A 24,779-nucleotide genomic window follows, 5' to 3' on the forward strand; every position below is an offset into this window, starting at 1 on the left:
CCCAGTTAGTTCATTGGAACTAGCATGGACCGATTAGGTTGTAGCTCTCATACTTCAGTAATTTTACCTCTGAATATTCTGCCTTAACACAAAAATTTGGGGGGACACCTCATCGTGAAACCATAACAGTCATCTTAGAGGGTGTAAAGTGGTGTCTTATGGTTTTGATGGTTAATGATGTTGAGCATCTTTTCGTGTGCTCATGTCTATTGATATTATCTTTTTTGAGGAAACCCACCTATCTGCTCAAACCACCTATGCTTTTTAAAAATGGGGTGGTATCTTTCCTGTTGTCCTGTGCGAGTTCTTTTTTATTATAGATACAAATCCCTTACTGGCAATGTGATCTATAATCCTTTTCATCCATTCTGCAAGTTTTTCTAAATGCTGATTTATATTTATGCAACACTTGTTTATTCGGGGGTTAAAGCTTTGTCTTTCTCCAGGATTTCTTCGAATTTAGAGGAACCAGGACTCACAGCACACTCTAGAGAGAGTAGGTAGGAGAAGGAAAAAAGAACAGTGTCTAGCAGAGAGTAATGTGCTCAATTAACTTCTGCAGATGAATTAATAAAGTCTCTGTATTTATGAATACCAGTACTCTGACTTGTGTTCCTCTGCTGGACTTTGAGCGGCGGTATTCATTTCATGGCTTAGAGGTCCCTGGGGAAGTATGAAGTTTTGGAAAGGTGTACCTGCTTCCGTGTTCATCCTCTAAACTGTGTGTTTATTCCACAGATTCGTTAAAGCGTAACCACTGCCATATGGGAATCTGCAGGTTTTTCATACAAAGAAGCAGTTTTGAGCTCTGCTCTTTGGGTTTGAGAGTCGCTGACTTAGAGAAAGAAACAGTAGTGTTGTCGTCTTGATGTTGACTCTCTAGAGTGTTTTCAGTTTGGCTTGGACTTTCATATCAGGGATGTTTATCTGGAGATTCACTTAGGAGATTTCACACTTACTTCAGTCCTCCTGACCCAGGGGTGGTTCTCTCTGTGTGGCTTACCATCCTGTTGACCAGGGACATAGCTGTAGGAAGATGGATCTAAGGTATCAGGGAGGCAGGCCACTCTGCCTATTGGGTCAGCTGAATCCTCTGGAGAGGACCTAGAGATAGTCCTAGTCAGGCTGCCTACATTTGCATATCACTTATAAAAGTCTATCAAGATCATTTTGCAAATGAAGTTTGACATAATCCATGGTACATTTGTCAAATAGCAGGAAAAATCAGAATGATTCAAAAATGGGGTAGAGTCAAAGGAATTCTAGTAGAAACTATGAAACCAAAGAAGGAATAAGTATGAAGGAAACATGGTGGGTAAAGGAAGAAGAACAAAGAGAAGCAAGGCACTCGCTTGTAACTGGATATAAACAAGAATGTAACTTTACACAGGCAGAGCTGACTGCTAGTGTTACTCAGCTCAGTTACCCATCTGTTGTATTCGGACGAGATGACTCTGGGCATGTGTATGACACACATACGGATGCAGGCACTTGCTGACCACTGAAATATCCATGTGGTTATGAACATGTAAACAGTCCCATCAGCGAACAGGGAATTTTTAAAAATTAGTTTACAGAGTATCTTAGTCAATTCTAGTGCTGCTATAACAAAATACCTCAGACTGGGTAATTTATAAACAAAAGAAATTTATTACTCAAAGTTCTGGGAGCTGGGTGTATAAGCTTAAGGTGTCAGAAGATTTGACATCTGGTAAGGACTTATTTATTTATTTTTTAATAGATGGAGCCTTCTACCTATGTTTTTACATGGCAGAAGAGGCACATAAGCTCCCTTGACCTCTTATGTGAGGCCCCCGATTCCATAGTCACGATATAATCACTCCCCAAGTTCCACCTCTTAAAACTGTTACATTGGGGATTAGGTTTCAACAGACCCCAGTATGTTTGGGGTGTGCAAACATTCAGACCAACAGTTCATATGAATATGATTATTATCTTAATCTGGTTTAGAGAAAACAATTTCTAAATCTAAATAGCCATCTATAATATAATATTGTATTTATGCAATTCTTTTTCTTCCCCCATAAATGTAAGCATTTTTAAGATTATGTGATTGGTCATTATTCCAATATCCACCACAAAGGAAAGAAGCTGTTTTACCTATTGACTCAAGGCTCAGAAGCAAATTGACCCTGTTCTGGAGGAGCAGAAAAAAAGGTCACTGATATTTAAACAGCTGAATGGAGCTAGGATGTGAATTAGGCATTTCACATACATAAATTTTTTTTAACCCCCAGAATAACCCCAGAAGGGGTTGTTATTATCATTTCATAGATTAAAGAGAATTGCCCAAATCATTGAACTAGTAATGGTGGAACCAAACCACATCTGTCATAGTTTATAGCCATATTCTTGGAGTTATGACATGTTTTATTTGCCAGTTCCAATTGAGGGCTGTTGCCTTTAAGGATGGGGGGAAGGAGTCTAGGCTCATGCTCAGTTACTCTGTCCCATGCTTATAGAAATGGGATAGAAACATCTAATGCAGAACCCCAAACATAGCAGATCAGTGCATTTGTGATAGGCTTCATTTCTAAGGGACTGAACGGAGGTTTTCATTAGAGAAGGGTCTGTATTTTGAGGGAGCTAATGATAGACTCTGCAAATGACAGACTCTGTTTCTCACAACTGAGTTTTTATAACACTTTCCCTTCTCTTCCCCTTTCTGCTGAAAGTATGATACTAGCTATGATTAATTTTCTCATCCCCCTTCCCAGCTCTCCATATCTGCCTGTTTCTTCATTCTGTAAAAGGGTCTCCTTCCTTAGAATGACATCGTCCCTCTATTTGAAAGGTAAGCAGCCTTCATCCAGTGAAACATGGAGTGCAGCAGAAATTCATTTCTGGGGTTAGTGGCCAATGAACATATGACTGGCAGGTCAGTATTTCTTGACAAGGACATGACAGCTTTGATCACCACAGACAAAGGCAGGATCAGTGATAATCTTATAAAAGGATGAAAACATTTAACCAGATTTATACACAAACCACACTCTCTCTTTTAGTTTTGTGAATGACAGTATTCTGTTTTTTACATCAGTGTTTAAATGTTCAGTTTTCAGGATTGGATTGACAGATTTAAACCTCTGATTTTTACACATTAAAAAAGAACCTTCCATTTTCTTTTGCAAATTATAGCTATCATGTTCCTCCATTTGTCTTTATTAGGTTTCCACATACATAGAAACATCAGTCTCCCAGGAACATCTCAACAGGTCCATTATTTTGCAGTGAGACCTGTGGGAGCCTTCTGTTCTGAACCCTGGTTAGCTCCAGACTTACCACACCACTTCACTTTCCAGTTACGATTGGCATCTACTCCACGGCAGTGGAACCTTGAGTTTCTTGACCTTGTTTTTCTCCAAAATCGATCCTACATAATTAAGAAAATAGGCAGAGAGGAAAATACTTAAAAGATTATTCACATGCATTTTAGTAGCTCAATCAGTGAAGGTGTTGCATCACTGAGGAGAGAGTTCCTCCACCAATAGATGAGCCTGGAGAGTGGACAGAGGACTGGATTAGCACTAGAGACCCAGGATCATGCTCCAGTCTCTACCATGAACCTCCTGCCTCCTACTGGCTCTTGGTTTCATTTCTTTACAGGCAACACTGAATGGGTTGGACTAGAGCAATGATTTTTTTCATGATTTATTTGGAAGGAGCAGTTTTTATTTACATGAAATCTTACACAGAAGTGAGATATGAAAGTAAAATCAAAAGGCTGGTGCTCTGATTGGGGAGGAAGTGAAGACCCCTTCTGCATCTCTGGAATCACTTAGTGGGCTGCCCACTGAGGCACCTTCCTGTTCTATGATTGTTTTCTATGACTTATTCAGTCCTCTTTTCAACTGGATAGGCCAAGCGACTTACATGTGTCCAGCTAAAATGGTATCCGTCAACATTAAAGACAGGCATGATATAGAAATACAGATGTTTTAACATTTTTCTCATGGCTGCATCACTCCTATATGTTAGAAGGGCCTAAAAGACAAAGGAGATATTTTTCTTATAAATTGATCCCAAATACGGGTTTAGGAAAAAAAAAAAGAGCATGAGAAAACCTTTCTATCCATATGAAATATCAAATACCTGGTTAAAAAGTAGCAAGTTACCATGAACTATATTATTTGACATCACACATTCCTTATTGAGACTTTGATCTGAATTAAATTCTTTCATATCAATAATAATTTATCAGAGCTGGTAAAAACAGATGAAGCGAGAACCCTCTTGCAATATTACAGATCTGACCAAAGTTTTAGGCTGATGAAGAAAGTAACAATTATAGATATGCCTTCTTATGATCAGTTCATTTCAAATTCCCTTTAATTGTGAACAAAATAATTAGCTGTGTATATTTGATGTACTTACATGATGTATCATATCACTTACTAGTTGTATGTCACTTGATTGTTTATTTCTAATGGGTACCAAACTCAAGCTTTGGAACTCGGTACATAGAAACTCTATTCTTTGTTCCTGACTTTTCTTTTTTCTTTCTTTTTAGTTGTATCAATTTTTCCCACATTTTTATTGGTATATTACTGTTGTACATAATTATGGTATTTGTTGTTACATATTCATACATGTATACAATATAACAATATATAATTTGGCCAATATCACTCTCTGCTCCCAACTTTTCCATGAAAAGTTTAATGGAGAGTACACAATTTGTCATCTTAACCGTGGCTTCTTTGAAGTCTTGTTCTGGTGATGTCTGATCCCAAGTCTGAAGATTCTACACTGAAGATGTAGACTCATAGAAAAGCACAGCATGTACTGAATCAAGTTGGTAAAAGAGACATTTGAAATTCTCTGCTCTGGAATGGACTTATTTAAAAGTTCTTTTTGATGCAGGTTTGTCTTTTTGATTTATCTTGGAAGAACACATAGGAATTTTCAAACTATGGTTGCCTTTGGGGAGACAGACTGGGAGACAATGTGTGAGAAGGAGTCTTACTTTTCGCTTAAATTTTGTGAATTTTTACCAGATTAACAGTGTAATTCAAAATAGTTATTTACAAAAAGAAACCTCCACTTTATTGAGGTCTGATTGACACACAAAACCTGTATATATTTAATGTATACAACTTGCTGAATTTAGTGATAAGTATATTTTTAAAAATTTTTTTTAGTTGTAGATGGACACAATGCCTTTATTTTCTTACGTGGTGCTGAGAATCGAACCCAGTGCCTCACACATGCTAGGCAAGTGCTCTACCACTGAGCCACAACCCCAGTCCAATAAGTATATTCTTATGAAACCATCACCACAATCTATCATAAAATATATTCATCATCTCTCCTGCCTTCTTTATTTATTATTATTTTTGTGTGGTAAGAACACTTAATATAAGGTATACCCTTTTTAAAATTTTTTAATTTGTTCTTTGTAGTTAAATATGACAGTAGAAGGTGTTTTGACATATACATACATGGAGTATAACTTCCCATTCTTGAAGATACACCCTTTTAAATATACAATACAGCATGGTTGACTGTAAGCACTATGCGGTACCACAGATAAACCTCTAGGACTTATTCATTCTGTAAAACCCAAATTTTGTCTTTGTGCCCTTTGACAGTGCTTCTCCATTTCTCTCTTCCAATTTAATCCTTGAAAGTTCAATCTTCTTTTATATCTATGTAACTAAAATTTCTGAGCTTATCATAAGCCATATTCTGTATATATGTGATAAGAATTTTGTTCATAGCAAGAACTCTATTAATAGACATTTTTAGAAATGATCACTGTTTTAAGTAATGAAATGGGTATACTCTCAAAATGAGTTAAATATCAATTTCATTACATAAGATTTCAATATCCAAGAGATTGACCCAATTTGATAAATATTAATTTGGTCCTCTCTTGTTCTCTTTTTAAAGGTTCAATAATAATCTGTTGGTCAACTAACTTCAATAGAACTTCCATGTATGAACATTTAAAAAATTTTTTTTTAGTTATATATGGACACAATATCTTTTTATTTATTTATTTTTATGTGGTGCTGAGGATGGAACCCAGTGCTTCACACCTGTGAGGCCAGTGCTCTGCCACTGAGCTACAACCCTAGCCCTCACGTAGGAATATTTTTATTTACTGAATTTCTAATAACTGTCTAATGCCTCAAACTAGAGAGAAGGACCTGGTGTGTGGTCACTTGCTCACATCCTGGAATTCTGTTTTCCTCTAATAAGCAGAGATTCTTCTGCACTCTGAAGACATCTTCTGCTGGGGACAGCAGGGGCACAGATACACAGTTAGTGACATTCTTCCCTCACCATTTGGCAGCTTTGGCTTCCCATGCTGCTCTAGGAAGAAAGAGAGAAGAGAGGAGAAAGGAGCTGGGGCAGAAAGGAAGGAAAGAGGTAGTAGGAAAAAGTCATGGTAATTTTTCTCCTTCTCTTATCATATCCAGGAGAGGAACCCACTTGTCCAAACTGGTGAGTCCAAACTCCCATCTTTCTGAGCACAGAGAGTTTAGTACTTCTGTGGCAGTATCTGCTAGAGATCTGTGTGGAAACTCTCACTTTATGCTGTCTTCTCTTTCAATGCAAGTCATCGTCATATCTTTATATTGAAAAGAATAGTTCTAATTTCCTTTTATTTTTTTAAAGTAAATTTTACGGTGTATATTTAGGTTGACAATAAGATGTCACACACACACACACACACACACACAAACACACATGGTAAAATGGTTTCTATAGTTCAGAGAATCTGTCATTTCACATAATTACTTGTGTGAGCAACTGCCTGTTTGATTAAAAAAAACTCAAATGCAATTTCATTAACGATGGTCTCATGTTGTATCTGCTATTTTTTTTGTGTGTGTGTCCTTTGATCAACTCTCTCCATTTCCTTTCCCTACCCCCACCTTTGGCCCCTGATCACCACTGTTTTATTCTCTCTTTTATTCTGCTTTCATATATAAGTGAGATCATGTGATATTTTTCCTTCTGTGTCTGGGTTATTGCACTTGGCACAGTATTCTCCAGGTTGACCTATGTTGTCACAGACACCAGGATCTACCTTTTTTGAAGATGGAATAGTATTCCATTTTCTGTATTCATTTTTTTTCTCCCACAGATTCTAGTGTTGTTTCCATCTCTTAGATATTATAAATAATGCCACATTAAACATTGGAGTGTGAACATCTTTGTGTGTGGTTGATTTTCTCCCCTTTGGGTATATACCCTGAAGAGGGGTTGGCAGGTCATATTCTATTTTTAATTTCTTTTAGAACCTTCATGCTATTTTCCCTAGTGTCTATACCAGTCTATATTCCCACCAACAGTGTACTAGAGACTAGCAATGTGCTTCCCCTTTCTCTAAGTGTTGTCACCAAAATTTGTTATTTCTACTTGAAATGGAACCACCATTTGACCTAATTATCCCACCCCTTGGCATATCCCCAAAGGATATATACCAGCATACTACAGTGATGCAGCCACATCAATGTTTATAGGAACTCTATTCACAATAGCTAAGTTTTGGAACCAACCTAGATGTCCTTCAACAGATAAATGGATAAAGAAAATATATGAAATTATGGAATTTGCCAGTAAATGGATGGAATTGGAGACTATCATGCTAAGTGAAATAAGCCAATCGCCTGAACCAAAGCCCTAATGTTTTCTCTGATATGCAGATGCTGACTCACAATGGAGGAGGGGGAGGCAAGAATAGAAGTTCATTGTATTAGACAAAGGGGAATGAAGGGAAGGGAGGGAGGGATGGAAATAGGAAAGACAGTAAAATAAATCAGACATGACTTTTCTATGTTTATATATGAATACACGACCAGTATACAACCACAAGGGTGGATCATAATTAGAATAAGTTATACTTTATGTATATATGTCAAAATGCACTCTACTGTCATGTATTTCTGAAAAGAATAAAAAATTAAAAACAAAACAAAAAACAAGAAAAAATTATTATTATTATTATTATTATTATTATTATTATTTTCTTTTTGGTGGTACTGGAAATTGAACCCAGAGGTTCTTTTACCACTGAGCTACATCTCTAGCACTTTTTAAAATTTTGAGACAAGGTCTTGCTGAGTCACCCAGGCTGGCCTTGAACTTGCTGCTTCAATCCTACTGCTTCAGCTTCCCAAGTAGCTGGGATTAGAGGTGTGTATCACTAAGCTGATTTTCTTCACTTTTTGATAACAGCAATTCTGAGGTAGTATATCATAGTAGTTTTAATTTGTTTTCCCTGATTATTAGTGATCATAAATAAATACCTTTTTCATATATGTGTTGGCCCTTCTAATATCTTCTTTGGAAGGTGCTTTGCCCATTTAAAAAATTAAGTTATTTGTTTTTATGTTATTAAGTTACAAGCATTCTTTATAAATTTTGGATATTAATCTTCTTATCAGATGTCATTTACAAATATTTGTTCATTTCAAATATTTGTTCATTGCAGAAATGTTTTACTTCAATGTAAAACATTACTTGCTTTTTGTAGCCTGGGCTTTTGGTGTGATAGCCAAAATTTCAAGGCCAAGGCCAATAATCAAGGAGCTGTCCCCCTATGTTTTCTTCTAGGGGTTTTGTGTGTATATATATATATATATATGTGTGAGTGTGTGTGTGTGTGTGTGTGTGTATGTGTAAACATATGTCTTTTATCTATTTTGCATTGGTTTTTATATATGATACAAGATTTCCATTGTGTCCTCTGGGTGCCCCTGTCAAAAATTAGTTAATTGTAAATGTTTGAATTTATTGCTGGGCTATTTTGTTCCATTGATTGGCCTCTGTTTCTGTTTTTATATCAGTAGGATATTGTTTTTAATTCTAGAGCTTTGTAATAAAATTTAAAATCTGAAGCATAATGCTTCCAACTTTTTCTTTCTCAGTATTGCTTTAGCTATTCAGTTTTTAAAAGTGGTTCTCTCTGAATCTTATAATTATTATTTTATCTGTCAGAATGCCATTAGAATTACTAGGTATTATGTTAAATGTGTATATTATTTTGGGTAGCATGGGAATTTTGACAATATTAATCCATGAGCATAGGCTATCTTTCCATTTATTTATATCTTCTTCTATTTCTGTTGTCAATGTTTTATAGTTTTAGTGTTAAAATCTTTTATCTCCTTGGTTAAATTTATTCCTGTTTTTTGATATTATTATAAATGGGATTTTAAAAAATTTCTCTTTCAGCTAGGTTGTTGTACAGAATCGTTACTGATTTTTGTATGTTGATTTTGTATTTTGCAACTTTATTGAATTCACCTCTTAGTTCTAATAAATGGTTTACGTGTGTGGAAGGATCATGTCATGTGTAAATAGAGATAATTTTAATTTTTTATTTTTGATTTGGATAACTTTTCTTTTTCTTGTTTGATTGCTCTTGCCAGAACTTTCATTACTATTTTGGAAGAAGTGATAAGAATGGGTATCCCTTGAACCAGATTTTAGGGGAAAGCTTTCAGTTAATCTCTATTGATTATGATGTTAGTCATGGGTTTTTCATAAATGACTTCTATTACAATTAGGGACTTTCCTTCCATATTCAGTTTTTTTTTTTTTTTATCAAGGAGGATGCTGTACTTTCTCAAATGCTTTTTCTGTGTCAGTCTGTTAATGTGGTATATCACATTGATTGATTTGCATATACTAAAACAGTCTTGCATGCCAAGAATAAATCACATTTGATTGTGACATACAATGTTTTTGATGTGTTGCTGAATTTCATATTTAATTGATTTTTTGCATCAATGTTCATCAAAGATCTTGGTCTTTAGTTTTCTTATAGTTTAACTTAGAAAAAGTCTGTTAACTCTATTTTTTAAAGTTTAAGAAGTATATTAATAATAATCTCTGAATATTTGGTAGAAGTTACCCATGAAGTCCTGGTCTTTTCTTTGTTGGAAGGTTTTCAATTATTTTTAGAATCTCTCTCTTAAGAAATCTTCTATTTCTTCATGATTCAATCTTGGAAGTTATATTTTTCTCGGAATTTATCCATTACCCTTAGGTTATCCAGTTTTTTGTTAATTGTATGAACAATAGTCCTTTATTATCCTTTTTATTATATATATATATCTCCATCCTATTTCCTCACTTTCATTTTTTATTTTATATCATTTTTTATTCATTTGAATTTTCTAATTTTCTAAGTTTGGCCAGGGATTTGTTTTTTCAAAGAGCCAAGTTTGGTTTTACTGATTTTTATATTCTTTGTATGACTTATTTTGATTCTGATCTTTAACATTCCTTCCATCTGCTACCTGTGGGTTTAGCTTGTTCTTTGTCTAACTCCTTGAGGCATTATCTTATGCTCATTCTTTTTTTAATGTAGGCATTTATTGCTATAATCTTTCCTCTTATAACTGCTTTTACTGCATGACACAAGTTTTGATATGTTATCTTTGAATTTCACCTTTGACCCACCAACTATTCCTTTTCAAACTTCTGTAGGAAGTGTCTCCCTGTGTTTCAGTTCAAAATCATCTTGGCTATTTTTGTTTCTTCTCCTTCACATTAATTTTGAAATGAGGGTAAATGACATTAAAGTGTAAAATGTTTTATTCTTTGGTTGTTGTTTGTTATCATTAATAGACGTTGAGTCGAGTTAATAACTTTTCTTCCTTTATGGACATAATTATTTGGTGGTTATTATGATGAATTTCACTAAGTAATTTTTTATTGTTAAACAATCCTTGTATTGCTGGAATAAATCCATTTGGTTATGTCTTAATTTATTTTCTAGGTTCATGATGCTAATATTTATATCTATATTCCTACATGAGATAGGCCTATAACTTCCTTTCTTATTTTGTCCTTGTCTAGTTTAGGATTGGGGTTATAATTATAATGTAATTTGAGAACTATTTTTAAATATACTTGAATTATTAGCTCCCTGAATGGTAGAATTTAGCTCTGAAATCATCTAGGCATTCATTAAATAGAAAAGAAAGACACAACAGGAGAAATACAACTTTGCTTTCTCTTTCTCTTTGCTTTCCATTGTGTTAAGCTCCTTATCTCTTTCTTTTTTAACTCTTTCCCTTCTTTTCTAATCTCTTGAGTTGAAAGCTTGCTCACTAATTTAGATAGTCCTATTCTGTTCTAATATATTTATTTAAAACTATAAATTTCCCACTGTGTACAGTGTCCATGTCTGTAATCCCAGCTACTCAGGAGGTTGAGGCAGGAAGGTTGTAAACTCGAGGTCAACCTGGGCAACTCAGCCATACCCTGTCTCAAAATTTTAAAAAGTAAATAAAAATAAAAAGGGCTGGGGATGTAGCTCAGTGGTAGACCCCCTGGTTTCAATCCCCAGTACCAACAACAACCCCCCCAAAAAAACCCTATAAATTTTTAGTTGCATTCTTTTGTTTCTGTGTATGCTAGTCTTAACATTCAGTTGTAAATATTGAAAAATGTCCTTGATATATTTAAACTATGAATTATTTATAAACATTTTTAATGATTTTTTTAAAAAAATGATTTCTAACAACTGCATTATAGTCAGAGAATGTGTTCTACATAATATAGATACTTCATTATTGTTAAGACCTGCATAGTACATAATCAATTCTTGTGAATGTTTCAGTTGTGCCAGAGAAAGAATATGCAGTCTCTAATCATTGAGTGTGGATTGTGTGTATGTACATACATAATATGTATATTAGATTGTTTATTGTGCTGTTGATATCATTTATCTTTTTACTAAAATTGCTGCTTAATCACTAAGAGTGATACTAAAAACTCTCATATTGTTATTTTGAGTTTATGGCCTTTTCTTTTATCTTGTCCATTTTTGTTCTATATTTTTTGAAGTCATTAATATAGTTTAAAATTCTTCAATTCTAAATAACATATTAATCAAGGAAGCTGTTCCCAGTGTTCTATTCTGGAATGGATTTAATTTTCAAGACTTGCCAGAACGTGTTCTTTCTCTGACAAACAAGAAGGGTGTCATTGTATTGCATATGCTGTATTTGTGATTTTTTATAACTCTCTAAGAATTGCAGCTATTCTCCATCTGGTCAGACAAAGCAAGAAATGATCACGATGTGATGACTGTTAAATACTGAAAAGGATGACTGAGAGACTGTCTTACTTGAATTACTTAAATAATAGGACACAGATCATTTCCTTTCTATGGTTTAAGTGAGGGTTTCTAGAAAAAACATGACCATGTGTCTATTGCCTGCTATTCTGACATATGATAAAGAATGTAGGGGTGAGCTTTCTTCTAGTGTGAATAACTTTCTATCAATCAATACACAACACCCATACACATGGAAAAGGACTAATCAAGTTGCATCTTCATGAGTTTTATTCTTGATTATTGCTGCTCATGAGTGGTCGTGATCTGAAAGCTAGTCAGAAAACAGTGCAGCAAACGCCTCAGTGTGGTGATCCCTGGGAACTGCACTCACCTTCAATTTATTAAAAAACGCTTCTCTAAAACTGATTTTAATTTTAATATTTATTTTTTTTTTAGTTCTCGGCGGACACAACATCTTTGTTGGTATGTGGTGCTGAGGATCGAACCCGGGTCGCACGCATGCCAGGCGAGCGCGCTACCGCTTGAGCCACATCCCCAGCCCTGATTTTAATTTTAAATTAAAAGATACTGATAAAAATTTGCCATTATCTTCTTTCAGGCAAATTATATATTTGGTACTAGCTTAGGACATTACTAAAGTTAATTAAGAAAGACAAGATAATGAATCTATTTGGTATTCATCACCTACCAAGACTGTTTTGACTTTCCCATAAATAAATGGGATATCACAAATCATAATTCGCCAGATAAAACTTGATTAAAATTGAAGGTAACTTTTTGTCTTCACCAAAGTCTTTGTGTGATGGAATAAAACTATGTACAAGATTTTCCCTTCTGCCTACTATTTTCAGATTTGGTTGGGTGTTCCTTTCTTAGTGCTCCATGACAACCTGGAATATGGGGTCATCATTTTGGAGATTGGTGTTACTTGATTAAAAAAGGGTGGCTTTTAAGATTTCTTCTATTTTTGTTTTCCTACTAGAATCTCTGCATAGCACCTAAAAATAATAACCATACATTCAATGAAGGGCACACTGGGAGGAAAACCCTGACAGCTGAGGGCAAAGGAAGGGACACGGTCACCATCAATCAGGAAAATGTCCTCATCTGGACTACAGTGGAGTAAAATTATTTAGAACAGAAAAATGTTTCAGCATTTAATCTAAGTAATTAATCTAATTAATTCTCCCAGTATTAGATGACTGGAGAATTAATTAGAGCAAGGAAGAGTTTTTAGATAAATAAAAAAACAGTGGGGGGAGCTTAATCCATAAAATAATGTCATACTATCAGATACTTATTAAATACAAGATGTTCAAATAAATAACAGTTTGAAAACAACATGGAAAATAGGTTTTGATAATGAAAGATGAAGAACTGAAAATCATGTGTGGCTCTTGTAAGTTTGGGTTCTATTTTATATTTAGTTGATTTATACTTACAATCAACTGCCCAGATTAACTAATCTAACAGGGCAGGTGAAGACTGGAAAATGTTGTCTATTTATATTTTTCTTTAAATTTTTTTTGCTTTAATTAGTTATACATGACTTTAAAATGCATTTATGCACTTTGATATATCATACATAGATGGGATATAATTTCATTTTTCTGAGTATACATGTTGCAGAATCATATTGGTCATGCAATCACATATTCACATACAGTAATAATGTCTGTTTCATTCTACTATATTTCCTATCTCCACATCCCCTCCCTTCCCCTCCGATCACTTCCCTTTACCTAATCTAAGGTAATGCTATTCTTCCCTGGTGCCCCCGGCCTATTGTGAATTAGAGAAAACATTTGGCTTTTGGTTTTGTGGGGTTGGCTTACTTTGCTTAGTATGATACTCTCCAGCTCCAATCATTTACTGGCAAATGCCGTAATTTCACTCTTCTTTAAAGTTGAATAGTATTCCATTGAGTATATACCACATTTTCTTTATCCATTTACCTATTGAGGGGCAGCTAGGTTGGTTCCCTATATTTTCTAATAAGAGAGAAATATTTGAAATATTTTATGTCAGAAGGAAGAATATAAGATACATGTCTGATCTTTTTCCGAATCAATATCACTTCAGAGTTCTAGAAGTTTCACACCAAGATAGCCTAATAACTATGGTTAGTTGTATCTATTCACAAGAAGAAGGGGGACCAATTTCATGGCACTATTAAGATCAAATGAGGATCTTTTACTTACCACAAAAGAAAGTACAGATGTCTTTTCTTTGCACAGCTTTGATATACACCAAAATTTAGTTTCCATGGGTTTAATTAAATAACACCAATTCTCACAAACAGTGCAATTTTCAGTTGCCACTGCTAGATCTTCAGTCTACAGAGTGCTATGTAAATAACAGATGCACATCAATATCTGTGACCAATTTTGTCACTTCTCTCAAAGTCTGCTAGTGGGTGACTGGCCACTGTATATCTCCTATTCAGTTTATACACAGACAGCAAAATGTGTAGCTGTGTTGCCTTTCGTTTTAACTGTAATAAACCTTTATAAGGCATTTTACAAACATGTGTGATGAGAAGAAGGAATTGTCCAATTCAGATGAAAGTGCAGCAAAGAAAAGTGATAATGCTGGACGTAAACTTTGAACCAAATCTAAATGGGGTTTCGAATAAATAGCTGACTGGAAATGTTGATTCTGCCAACACACACCTCTAGAGAGGAAGCCAGACAGTCTCCAAACACAGATGAAGAAAGTGGTTGATAAAAAGAATAAAGATGGGGGCTGGGGCATAGCTCAATGGTAGAGCACTTGCCTAGCATGTGTGAGGCACTGGGTTCAATCCTTAGTGCCACATAAAAAAATAAATAAAATGTCCTTCTACAACTAAAAATATTTAAAAAAAAGAATAAAGAAGACCAGAAGAAGTGATTCAGGCCACACTTTAAAAGAACTCTCAGAGATAGTTTATGACATTGAAAGTGCAAAGGAAAAGAAGCTGATATTGGAAGCTGATCCAACCGAGAAATGAATTCGACAATTTGCCAAAGCATATTTTTTTACACAAGATGTTTATTCAGTGTTGTAAGTTATACAGAAAGAAGGCAAACACAATTCAAACCACCCTTAATAAGATTTTTTTCTTACAAATAAGATATTTAATTCTCAACATTTCTCACTATTTTAATTATAACATATTAAATGCTAGGTTTTTCTATTTTTTCATTTTCCAAATATATTTATAACTGAGAGTGAGGGAGCATTTAAGGTTTTGATAGAACATTTTAAGAGTCACAGAACAATTTATTTCACTGATTTTTAAAATTGCTTTGTACTGCTTTGGCTTTCAAATTGTAGTCTGATGCTACTTGTAAAGGGAGACCTGTCTATAAAAACAGTGACTCAAACCTTCTCAATCACTAGTGGAGTACAATGGATGCAATGGCTTTTGATTCAATTAAATCTAAACCAAACAAATATTAATCTAGACCTTGGTATTGATTATATAAAGGGGAAAGAGATATATTGAGAATATGACAGATTAAAGACAAGGTTGGGGGAAAGAGGAGGACGGGAGAATATGGGAAAATAATGATACTTAAGAGCTAGTAGAAAACAAATCAAAATATAATAATTATTCAAGATGGTAGGAAATAAAGTTGGATTTTTATAATGAAGATCATTTTAATATAAGCCATTTTTTGTTATGTGATTAAAAACAAAGATGTGTTTGTATACTCATCTGAACTCATTAGATATTTGATCTGGGTTCAGTAGCTTTCTCAATTACTTACTTATTCCCTGATTTTGGTCATATTTTGTATATACAATATAAGTTCTCTTCTTAAAAATATTTGTTTTTAGTGATACATTTCTTTTTAAAAATTTTTTTTAGTTATTGATGGACATATCTTTATTTTTATTTATTTGTTTTTACATGGTGCTGAGGGCTCCGTGCATGCAAGGCAATTGTTCTACCACTGAGCTAAAACCCCGGCCCTAGTGATACATTTCTTAATCAAAGAGTTTCACTCCATACTTGAAGGTTTATATCAGAGTTTCACCTTTAACTAGCAGCAAGAAAACATGAGACAGAAAGAGATGATTATCTAAAAGAAGTATTCCCTGGAAAGCTCCTGGATCTTGGGAGAAAGAATTTTCCCATTCTGGAAAGTCTTTCCATTTGGAGAACTTCTCCCACAAACACTACTCCATGTCTTATTTAGAGCTCTGTCCTATACATCCAATCTACCAGAGCATCCAAATATTATTATATATGCTTCCTGGAAATAACTCCCTTCCCCAGAAGTCTCCTATTCTTATTTTTGGTATTCGAATTATCTACATAGTATATCTGAATCACATGCCAGATTTTGGCACTAGGATTTGCTATTACCATGATGCTGAGTGTAGTACTGTGGTGCTGGGAATGTACAAAGGAGGCTGTTTTCCAGGTACCAAGCTGAGTCTAGAAGCATGAGGTTTCATATTATGTAGACAGCAGAGGAATAGCATGGCTCACCTGGGGAACCAAAGAAATTTGAGTTTTTCTGTGCTACTGCTTTTCTATAATAAGGTCAAATAACATTCAAAATCTGGAAGAACTTTCCATTTCAGACTCTTTAGATCTCCATGATCTTCTCACAAACCCTTGCATTATCTTTGGTCTGCCCCTGAATAAAAATAGAATTCAACCACTGATTGTAAAATACCCATAGGAATATATTACTCAGACATAACTGAGAATGGTTTTCAATTTTGTCTGGCTTAAATTTATTTTAAAAATATGGGTCAGGGTTGTTGTTCAGTGGTAGAGCGCTTACCTAGCAGGCGTGAGGCATTGGGTTTGATTCCCGAGCATCACATAAAAATAAAAACAAATAAAATAAAGGTATTGTATCCATCTGTAACTAAAAAAAAATTTTGGGTCTTGTTTGATATAGGAAATTGGGAAAATTCAGAACAGCATAAAAAAGAAAATAAAAGTCACCCATAATTTTATCTTATTTTAGCTTTTAGTATATTTTTCATGTATATATATCTTAGATGTAGATTTTTTTTCAAATTGATTTACAAATTAGATGTAGATTTTACAATACTGAAATTATAACCTTCATGCTGTGTGTGTCTGTTTTGACATGCCAATGTATGTTATCAATATTAGTCTTCATCACTAAATAATTCATTAAAATATTTTAATGTAGTCAGGGCTGTACTCAATCATCCCTTTATGCCTTCCTCTTCGCTTTTTTTTCCCTTCAGGTTTTTAAAAATAACTTTGACTTTTAAAAAATATTCTCTTTGATTTTTAAACTTAGAAATGTCTTCCTTTCTTAGGAGTCAAATAAGGATTTCCCCAAGTTATTTTTCTAAATATCATATGGATAAAGACACTGGTTAAATTTTCCCCAGCAATGTAGACTTATTTGAGGCAAAAATTAAGTGCTATGCTTGACTCAGAGCACCAGTCATGGTTTCTGATACTCAATCCTGGAGATTCAAAATCTTCAGTTTCAAAATCTGCAATGAACAAGGCCCCAATTCCCTTAGTTGATTGGAGGTGATTCTGAGAAATGAATCAAATGCTATTCCACATGCACTGGCAACAAAGAATGAAAGTACCTTTCCACAATACTAATAAAAAATGAGATAAAAATATAGGTTGCTGCTGAAAATTATATGGTTACCTTATATGTCAATATGACTCCACCTGAATTTGTAATGGTGGACTGTTGTAATCTTTCATCCCTTTTCCTTTCTCTTCTTATCAGATTGTGCAATATAAACAAGAAAAGTACTTAGAAACAACTTTGTTATGGAATTTATTCCTGGTTGTGGCCAGTCCAAATTAGGATTGTGAATCAGGTATTCATTTTGTCTGCTTGCACAATTACCTGGCATTAAAGAGTAAGTATTTCATACTTTTGATCCAGGAGAATCAAATTGCTCGAAAGCAGTTTTTGGTGTCTCTCCCCTCTCCCAATATCCGCATTGCATTAGCAGTGCCTGACCTGGTATGAGGTAAACACTTAGTAATTACTTGTTGAATAATAATCTCACCTGCTTAGTGTAGTGTGGTGTTGGGCCCTTCCCTTCAGACCAAGGATACTACCAACACTTCTGCTAATGCTCACAACTTCAATGCTACCATCACTCTCTTGGGCCACTTGTCATTTTTGAACTATTCTGCCCTTTCATCCTCATTTTAAGGCAATCAATTCCTAAAAGACTTCCTTTATTGATGCCTTCTTCTCTGTGTGTCATTATTTCCCCAGTGGAATTGTAAATGCATTGAGGAAGAGTTCATATCATGTGTACTGCAATACAGTATTTGTACTGTTACAAGATTTTTCCAAGCTGCCATAACATAAAAAGAAGTGCTAAATAAGCATTTGCTAGGTTGAAAGAATGTATGATTTTCTTCCTCTGACCCTTCTCACATGCTTTCTTCACTTTTCCATTCTTACATCTACTCTTTCTGTCCATGCATAGATTTTTTGCCCTATAAACTTCAGGTTGGTCACCCTCACCCTGGGCTATTCTTCCTTCCTCTCTTTCAGCTATCACTGCCTTCTATCTTTAAGCTTTCTGATGATGACACATGCTTTTCACAACTTAATGTTATTTTCTCTTTTTACCAAACTCTTCTTGGTTCCAGGGCTTACTGTAATATTTCAGCCAGTTTTATATTGCACTAGAATTTTATATTGCACTAGAATCTACCTACGCCAACTATTTGGGCTGCTACATTGCTGACCTACAACCACACACACACACACACACACACACACACAGATGTACATGTCATGTTCACTCTCAACATTAGTCATGTCTGTGTCTTGAGACACTCTTTTATCTCCCTGATACAATTCCTATTTCTAAGTCAGGGCCTAACTTGAGATTTAGCTCTACAAAGCATCCTTACACCCTGTCTTCAAGTTTTTGTGGATTTCTCTGATTCCTTAATTCATTCAGACACTATGATCAGTATAACTTAGCTTCCACAGATACACTATTTTATGCTGTTCTCTGCACGTAAATATTTCTCCTCAAATAGAAGTGTAGACTCCTTGGGTGCAGGGACTGTGACTTGAACCTCCACAGTGCAGAAGGCTGAAAATGTACTGATCAATAAGAAGAAAATGCTATTTTTTAAAAATAGCAGCTTTATTTGGATAAAGTTCATATACCTTATATTAATCCATCCATTTAAAGTACACAATTCAGTAGTTTTAAGTATATTCAGAGTTGTACAATCATTGCCCCTATATAATTTCACAATACTTTAAGCATCTATTAAAGAAACTCCATGCCTTTTAACTCTCAATCTACCCCAACCTGCTCATCTTCCCCAGCCACAGGCAACTACTAATCTAATCTATTTTTCTGGCTCTATAAATTCCCCTATTTTGGACATAGCAGGTAAGCAGAGCCAAGGTGTTCTTTTGTAACTGTCATCATTTGTTTAGCATAATGTTTTCAAGGTTCATTCATGTGGTGGATATATCAGTACTTTATTATTTCTTTAATGAGATATAATTCGTGTAACATAAAATCTACCACTTGAAAGTGTATAATTTAATAGATTTTAGTATGTTTATGAGATGTGTAACCATCATCACTTTCTAATTCTAGAATATTTCCAACACCCACAAATGAAGTTGGTAGCAGTTAGCCCCAATTCCTGTTTCACTAATCCACCAAATAATTCACTTCCAGTTTTGGTGGATTGGCTATCCTGGACATTTCATATAAATGGAATTATGCACCATCTGACCTTTTGTGTCTGCCTTATATCACTTAGCATAATGATTTCAAGGTCCATCCATGTTGTAGCTTGTCGTACTACTTCAATACTTTTATGGTTGAATAATACCTTTGGATGTATATACTACATTTAAAAACATTTATTCACCAGTTAATGGAGACCTTTTGAGCACTATGAATAATACTGCTATGAATAGCTATGCACAAGTTCTGTGTAGATACTTGTTTTTAATTCTCTTAGGAATATGCATAAGAGTAGTGTATTTGGGTCACATGGTAACTCTATGTTTAACTTTTTGAGGAACTGCCAAACTGTTTTTAAACTCTATTTTTAACTTGGCAATTTCCTTTACTTTTAATTTCCAAGTCCATTACTTTAAGGTTTTGTGAGAATCTTCCTTTACAAGGATCTGCTTGCTATTTCCTTTGTTCCCTGTCTTCTACCCCTCAGTTTTATGTCTCACTCCCCTGTAAATAGTATGTGTTCACTTTTGCAGAAAGATAACATCCAAATTCTGTATATTTAACTTAGTTTCCTTACTAACAGATCCATTGTAGATTATTTCTTTGATAATTTACTATTTGTATCATCTCTTTCCATGACAAATTTAAGAAGAATTAGTTACCAAATGGTAGTATTTTTTAAAGCTTTTAAAATTCGGTTTATGGTGAAGGGAACATCTATAGTACACATTCCAGCAGTAAACCTATTAGGTTTGTGTTCCTTTCTCCCCCAAGCTTCCCAAACCCCATGCTCTCATAAATACAACATTAGCAATGTTTATGCCAACCATATATAAGCAAGCACTTAACAAGAGAAAGATTTCACAATCTATTTGCTTCCTTCATTTTGCTTGCATTATAAAAATTTTGATATTTGGAAATAACAAGATAGAAAATATTGAAATCAGAAAAGTGGTAGCTTTATATATTTTTCAAAATAATTGACTATCAATAAAAGAGGAAAGCCCATGAGTTTTGTAGTGTTTTTTTTTTTGCATTTTAAAAATATCTGTCAATTAAACAACACTATGGATTATTTAATTTATTTAAGAAAAATTTTAAATAACCAAGTAATGAAACCCATCTCACCAGTCATTTAAGACTGGCGGTTTGCTTCTGTATTACTCTTTTCTGAGCTCTGTGTTTTCAAAATAAACATCCATGGATTGATCTGCTGAATTGGAGTGGGGGCAGAAGTGGAAGTGGCTCTCAGGGCATGGCATGTGACAATCAAGCTGGCCAAAGAAGAGGTGGACAGATGGAACCAGAGCAATGTCCAGATACTTCTGTTCTCAGGGAAAACAACTAGGGTCTGTTAATTAGGGTCATATGGTGTTATGGTTTGGATATTAGGTGTCTCCCCAAAGCTCCTATGTCAATGCAGGAATTTTCAGAAGCAAAATGATGAGACTATAAGAACTGTAGTCTAATCAGTCCATCCCAGTATGAATGGATTCACTGGGTGGTAATTGCAGGCAGGTGGAGCAGGGCTGGAGGAGGTGGGATACGGGGGGCATGCCCTGAAAAGGTTTATCTTCTGTGTGACCTCTTTCTTCTCTCACTTTCTGCTTCCTGGTCACTATGAATGGAATATTTCTCTACCACACCCTTCCACCATGATGTTCAGTCTCACCTTGGGCCCACAGCAGTGGAGTCAGTTGACCATGGACTAAGCCTTTGACATCATTAAACTTTTCTTCCTTTAAGTTATTCTTATCAAGTATTTTGATCACAGCATCAAAAAACTTAACTACAAATCAAAACCACCCTAAGATACCATCTCACTCCAGTAAGAATGGCAGCCATTATGAAGTCAAATAACAACAAGTGTTGGCGAGGATGTGGGGAAAAGGGTACACTGGTTCATTGTTGGTGGGACTGCAAATTGGTGCAGCCAATTTGGAAAGCAGTATGGAGATTTCTTGGAAAGCTGGGAATGGAACCACCATTTGACCCAGCTATTCCCCTTCTCGGTCTATTCCCTAAAGACCTAATAAGAGCATGCTACAGGGACACTGCTACATCGATGTTCATAGCAGCACAATTCACAATAGCAAGATTGTGGAACCAACCTAGATGCCCTTCAATAGATGAATGGATAAAAAAAATGTGGCATTTATACACAATGGAGTATTACTCTGCATTAAGAAACGACAAGATCATAGAATTCGGAGGGAAATGGATGGCATTAGAGCAGATTATGCTAAGTGAAGCTAGCCAATCCTTAAAAAACAAATGCCAAATGACTTCTTTGATATAAGGGAAGTAACTAAGGACAGAGTAGGGACGAAGAACAGGAGAAGAAGATCAACATTAATAGAGATGAGAGGGGGGAGGGAAAGGGAGAGAGAAGGGAAATTGCATGGAAAGGGATGGTGATCCTCAGGGTTATACAAAATTACATACAAGAGGAAGTGAGGGGTAAGGAAAGAATAATACAAGTGGAAGAAGTGTTTTACAGTAAAGGGGGTTGAGAGAGAAGAGGGGAGGGGAGGGGAGGGGAGGGGGGATAGTAGAGAATAGGATAGAGAGCAGAATTCATCAGACACTAGAATGGCAATATGTAAATCAATGGAAATGTAATTGATGTAACTGATGTGATTCAGCAATCTATATACGGGGTAAAAATGGGAGTTCATAACCCTTTTGAATCAAACTGTGAAATATATCAAAATAGATGTAATGTTTTGAACTACTAACAATAAAAAAAAAAGAAAAAAAAGAAAAAAAAAAGACACCTGGCATGTTGAGGCGCTTGACACTGACTCTTCAGTTTGATGGCATTTTAGTCAGTTCTTACTGAAGCTGTGATTTCCTCCTGCTTGCCCACTGCTGAGGGAGACAGTGGAGAAAAGGGGCCTCTCTGCTTCTCTCAGGGCAACAGCCTACCCTTTGGCTTCTCCATGCTGTTTAAATGCAGCTTCCTGTGCTGAGAGTCCCTGTAAAGTCAACTGCTCACTTCTAAGTCATAACAGAGTGGGCAAGAAGCTGAGCCAGGGGAATCCTTGGGCCTGGCTCTGGTCACAGGTTGAGGCTGGGGCATTGAGAAATCCCCTAGCCTCGGTTTCCTCCCCTGTGCTAGGGGAGTCTCATCAGCCTATAGCCTCAATTAAAAATCCCCTGGTTGGGGGCATGCAGAAATGGAGCTGGGTATCTGAGAAATAGTGCAGGCTTGCAAGGAGGCCAGTCACAGGCTCTGGTGGGCAAACCTGGGTTCCTTCTCTGTTCTGAAGCCTTGGGTGCAGCTCATCCATCTAGAAAACTGCCATAGGATGCTACTGCCCAAGGGGCTGAGGATCCTAATCGATCTTGGGTTGAAATAATTAAGACCCCCAAAGACTTGCTGAGTTCTATCAGCGCAAGGTGCTATCAAAAACAAGATAAAAGCTTTGAGCCTTGATTGAATCTGGAAAACAAGGCCCATATGGACATTTTTCTTTGTCATGGTGTCATGGGAGAAGGGAGAGGCCCAAGAGGGGAGGAAGATGAAGGAGCAGAAGGGGGGAAACAGATTTGAGACAGTATATAAGAGATCATGAGGAGGAAAAAAATAAAATAAAATAAAGGCAGAACCCTCTTAAAAAAAAAAAAAACTTAATTAAAGCACACAACAAGGAAGAGGACAGGGATTAAATTGCCTCTAGGAAAGAGAGAGCACCTTTTTAAAAAAAAAAAGAATGAAAATCAGGGATATGGGGCTTTACCATTATTTTTATAATAAACTTTGAGTTAAATGTAGATCCACATGTAACTTAGAAATAGTACAGAGAGATACTGTGTACCCTTTTACCCACTTTCTTCCAATGGTAAAATCTTGCAAAACTATATAGTATAATATCTCCATCAGGCTATTGGCATTGATACAGGCCGGATACAGAACATTTCCATCATTTTGTCATTTCAAAATTACATAAATGAAATACAGTATGTATTTGTTTGGAATGTCCTTTTTCATTCAGCATAATGTTCTTGAGATTCATCCAGGTTGTTTTGTGAATCAGTAGTTTGTTCCTTTTAATCGTTGAGTAGTTTTCTGTGCAATGGTGTAGTACAATTTGTTTAAGGATTTGCCTATTGACAGATACCTGGATTGTTTCCAGTTTTGGGCTATTATAAATAAAGCAGCTATAAACGTTTGAGTACAGGTTTTTGAGTGAGCATAAGTTTTAATTTCTCTGGGATAAGTGCCAACGATGTAATTACTGGGTCATATGGTAGTTGCATGTCTAATTTTAATAGAGATTGCCAACTGTTTTCAAGAGTAACTCTACCCTTTTACATTCCTATCCAAAATGTATATGTGATCTGATTTGCTGCATCCTCCCTGGCATTTGGTGACACACATCTATAGATTATAGATCTATATTTCCATATAATATTTAATTAAATTATCCATTCTGATAGGAATATGGTGATAACTCATAGTGGCTTTAATTAGAATTTCACTTATGATATATTTTAGAATATTCTGTTTGGCATCTGTATATACATTCTTGGTGAAATATTTCTTCATGTCTTTGACCCATTTTCTAATTGATTCTTGCTATCCAGTTTTAAGTTTCTATATTTCAAATATGAGTCCTTTTTGATATGTAGTTTGCATATATTTTCTTCCACTAAATTGCTTGTCTTTTTCATCTTCTTTACAGGGTCTTTCATAGGCAAAACTTTTAAATTTTGATTAAGCTTGATAATGTGCATTTTGCCAATGTTTCTTTTTTATGGAACATGTTTTTGGTATCAAATTGAAGAACTCTTTGCCTAGCTTTAGATCCTAACAGTTTCTCTTATGATTTCCTTTCCCTAAAAGTTTTATTGTCTTATATTTCACATTTAAGTTCATAATCCACTTTGAGTTGATTTTTGTAGGTATGAGATTTATACTGGTGGTCATTCTTTTTGGCTATTTATGTCCAATAGCTTCTGTACCATTTGTTGAAAAGTCTTTTCTTTCATTGATTTTTTTTTATACCTTTGT

At 35.1% G+C, this 24,779-nt stretch overlaps 1 protein-coding gene across 1 annotated transcript in view; it reads right to left on the reverse strand.

Annotated features, from left to right (window-relative positions):
• The window catches only part of Cpa6 (carboxypeptidase A6), a 284,829-nt gene that overhangs the window by 49,997 nt on the left and 210,053 nt on the right, over positions 1-24,779 (reverse strand). Inside the window, exons 7-8 of the mRNA XM_026407763.2 lie at positions 3,895-4,005; positions 3,304-3,394 (exon numbers count right to left, since the gene is read on the reverse strand). Of these exons, the coding sequence (XP_026263548.2) occupies positions 3,304-3,394; positions 3,895-4,005 (202 nt within the window). The remainder of the gene's footprint in view (positions 1-3,303; positions 3,395-3,894; positions 4,006-24,779) is intronic.

The sequence above is a fragment of the Urocitellus parryii genome, chromosome 7 (assembly GCF_045843805.1).
Source record: "Urocitellus parryii isolate mUroPar1 chromosome 7, mUroPar1.hap1, whole genome shotgun sequence".
In the NCBI taxonomy this organism is placed as follows: Eukaryota; Metazoa; Chordata; class Mammalia; order Rodentia; family Sciuridae; genus Urocitellus; species Urocitellus parryii.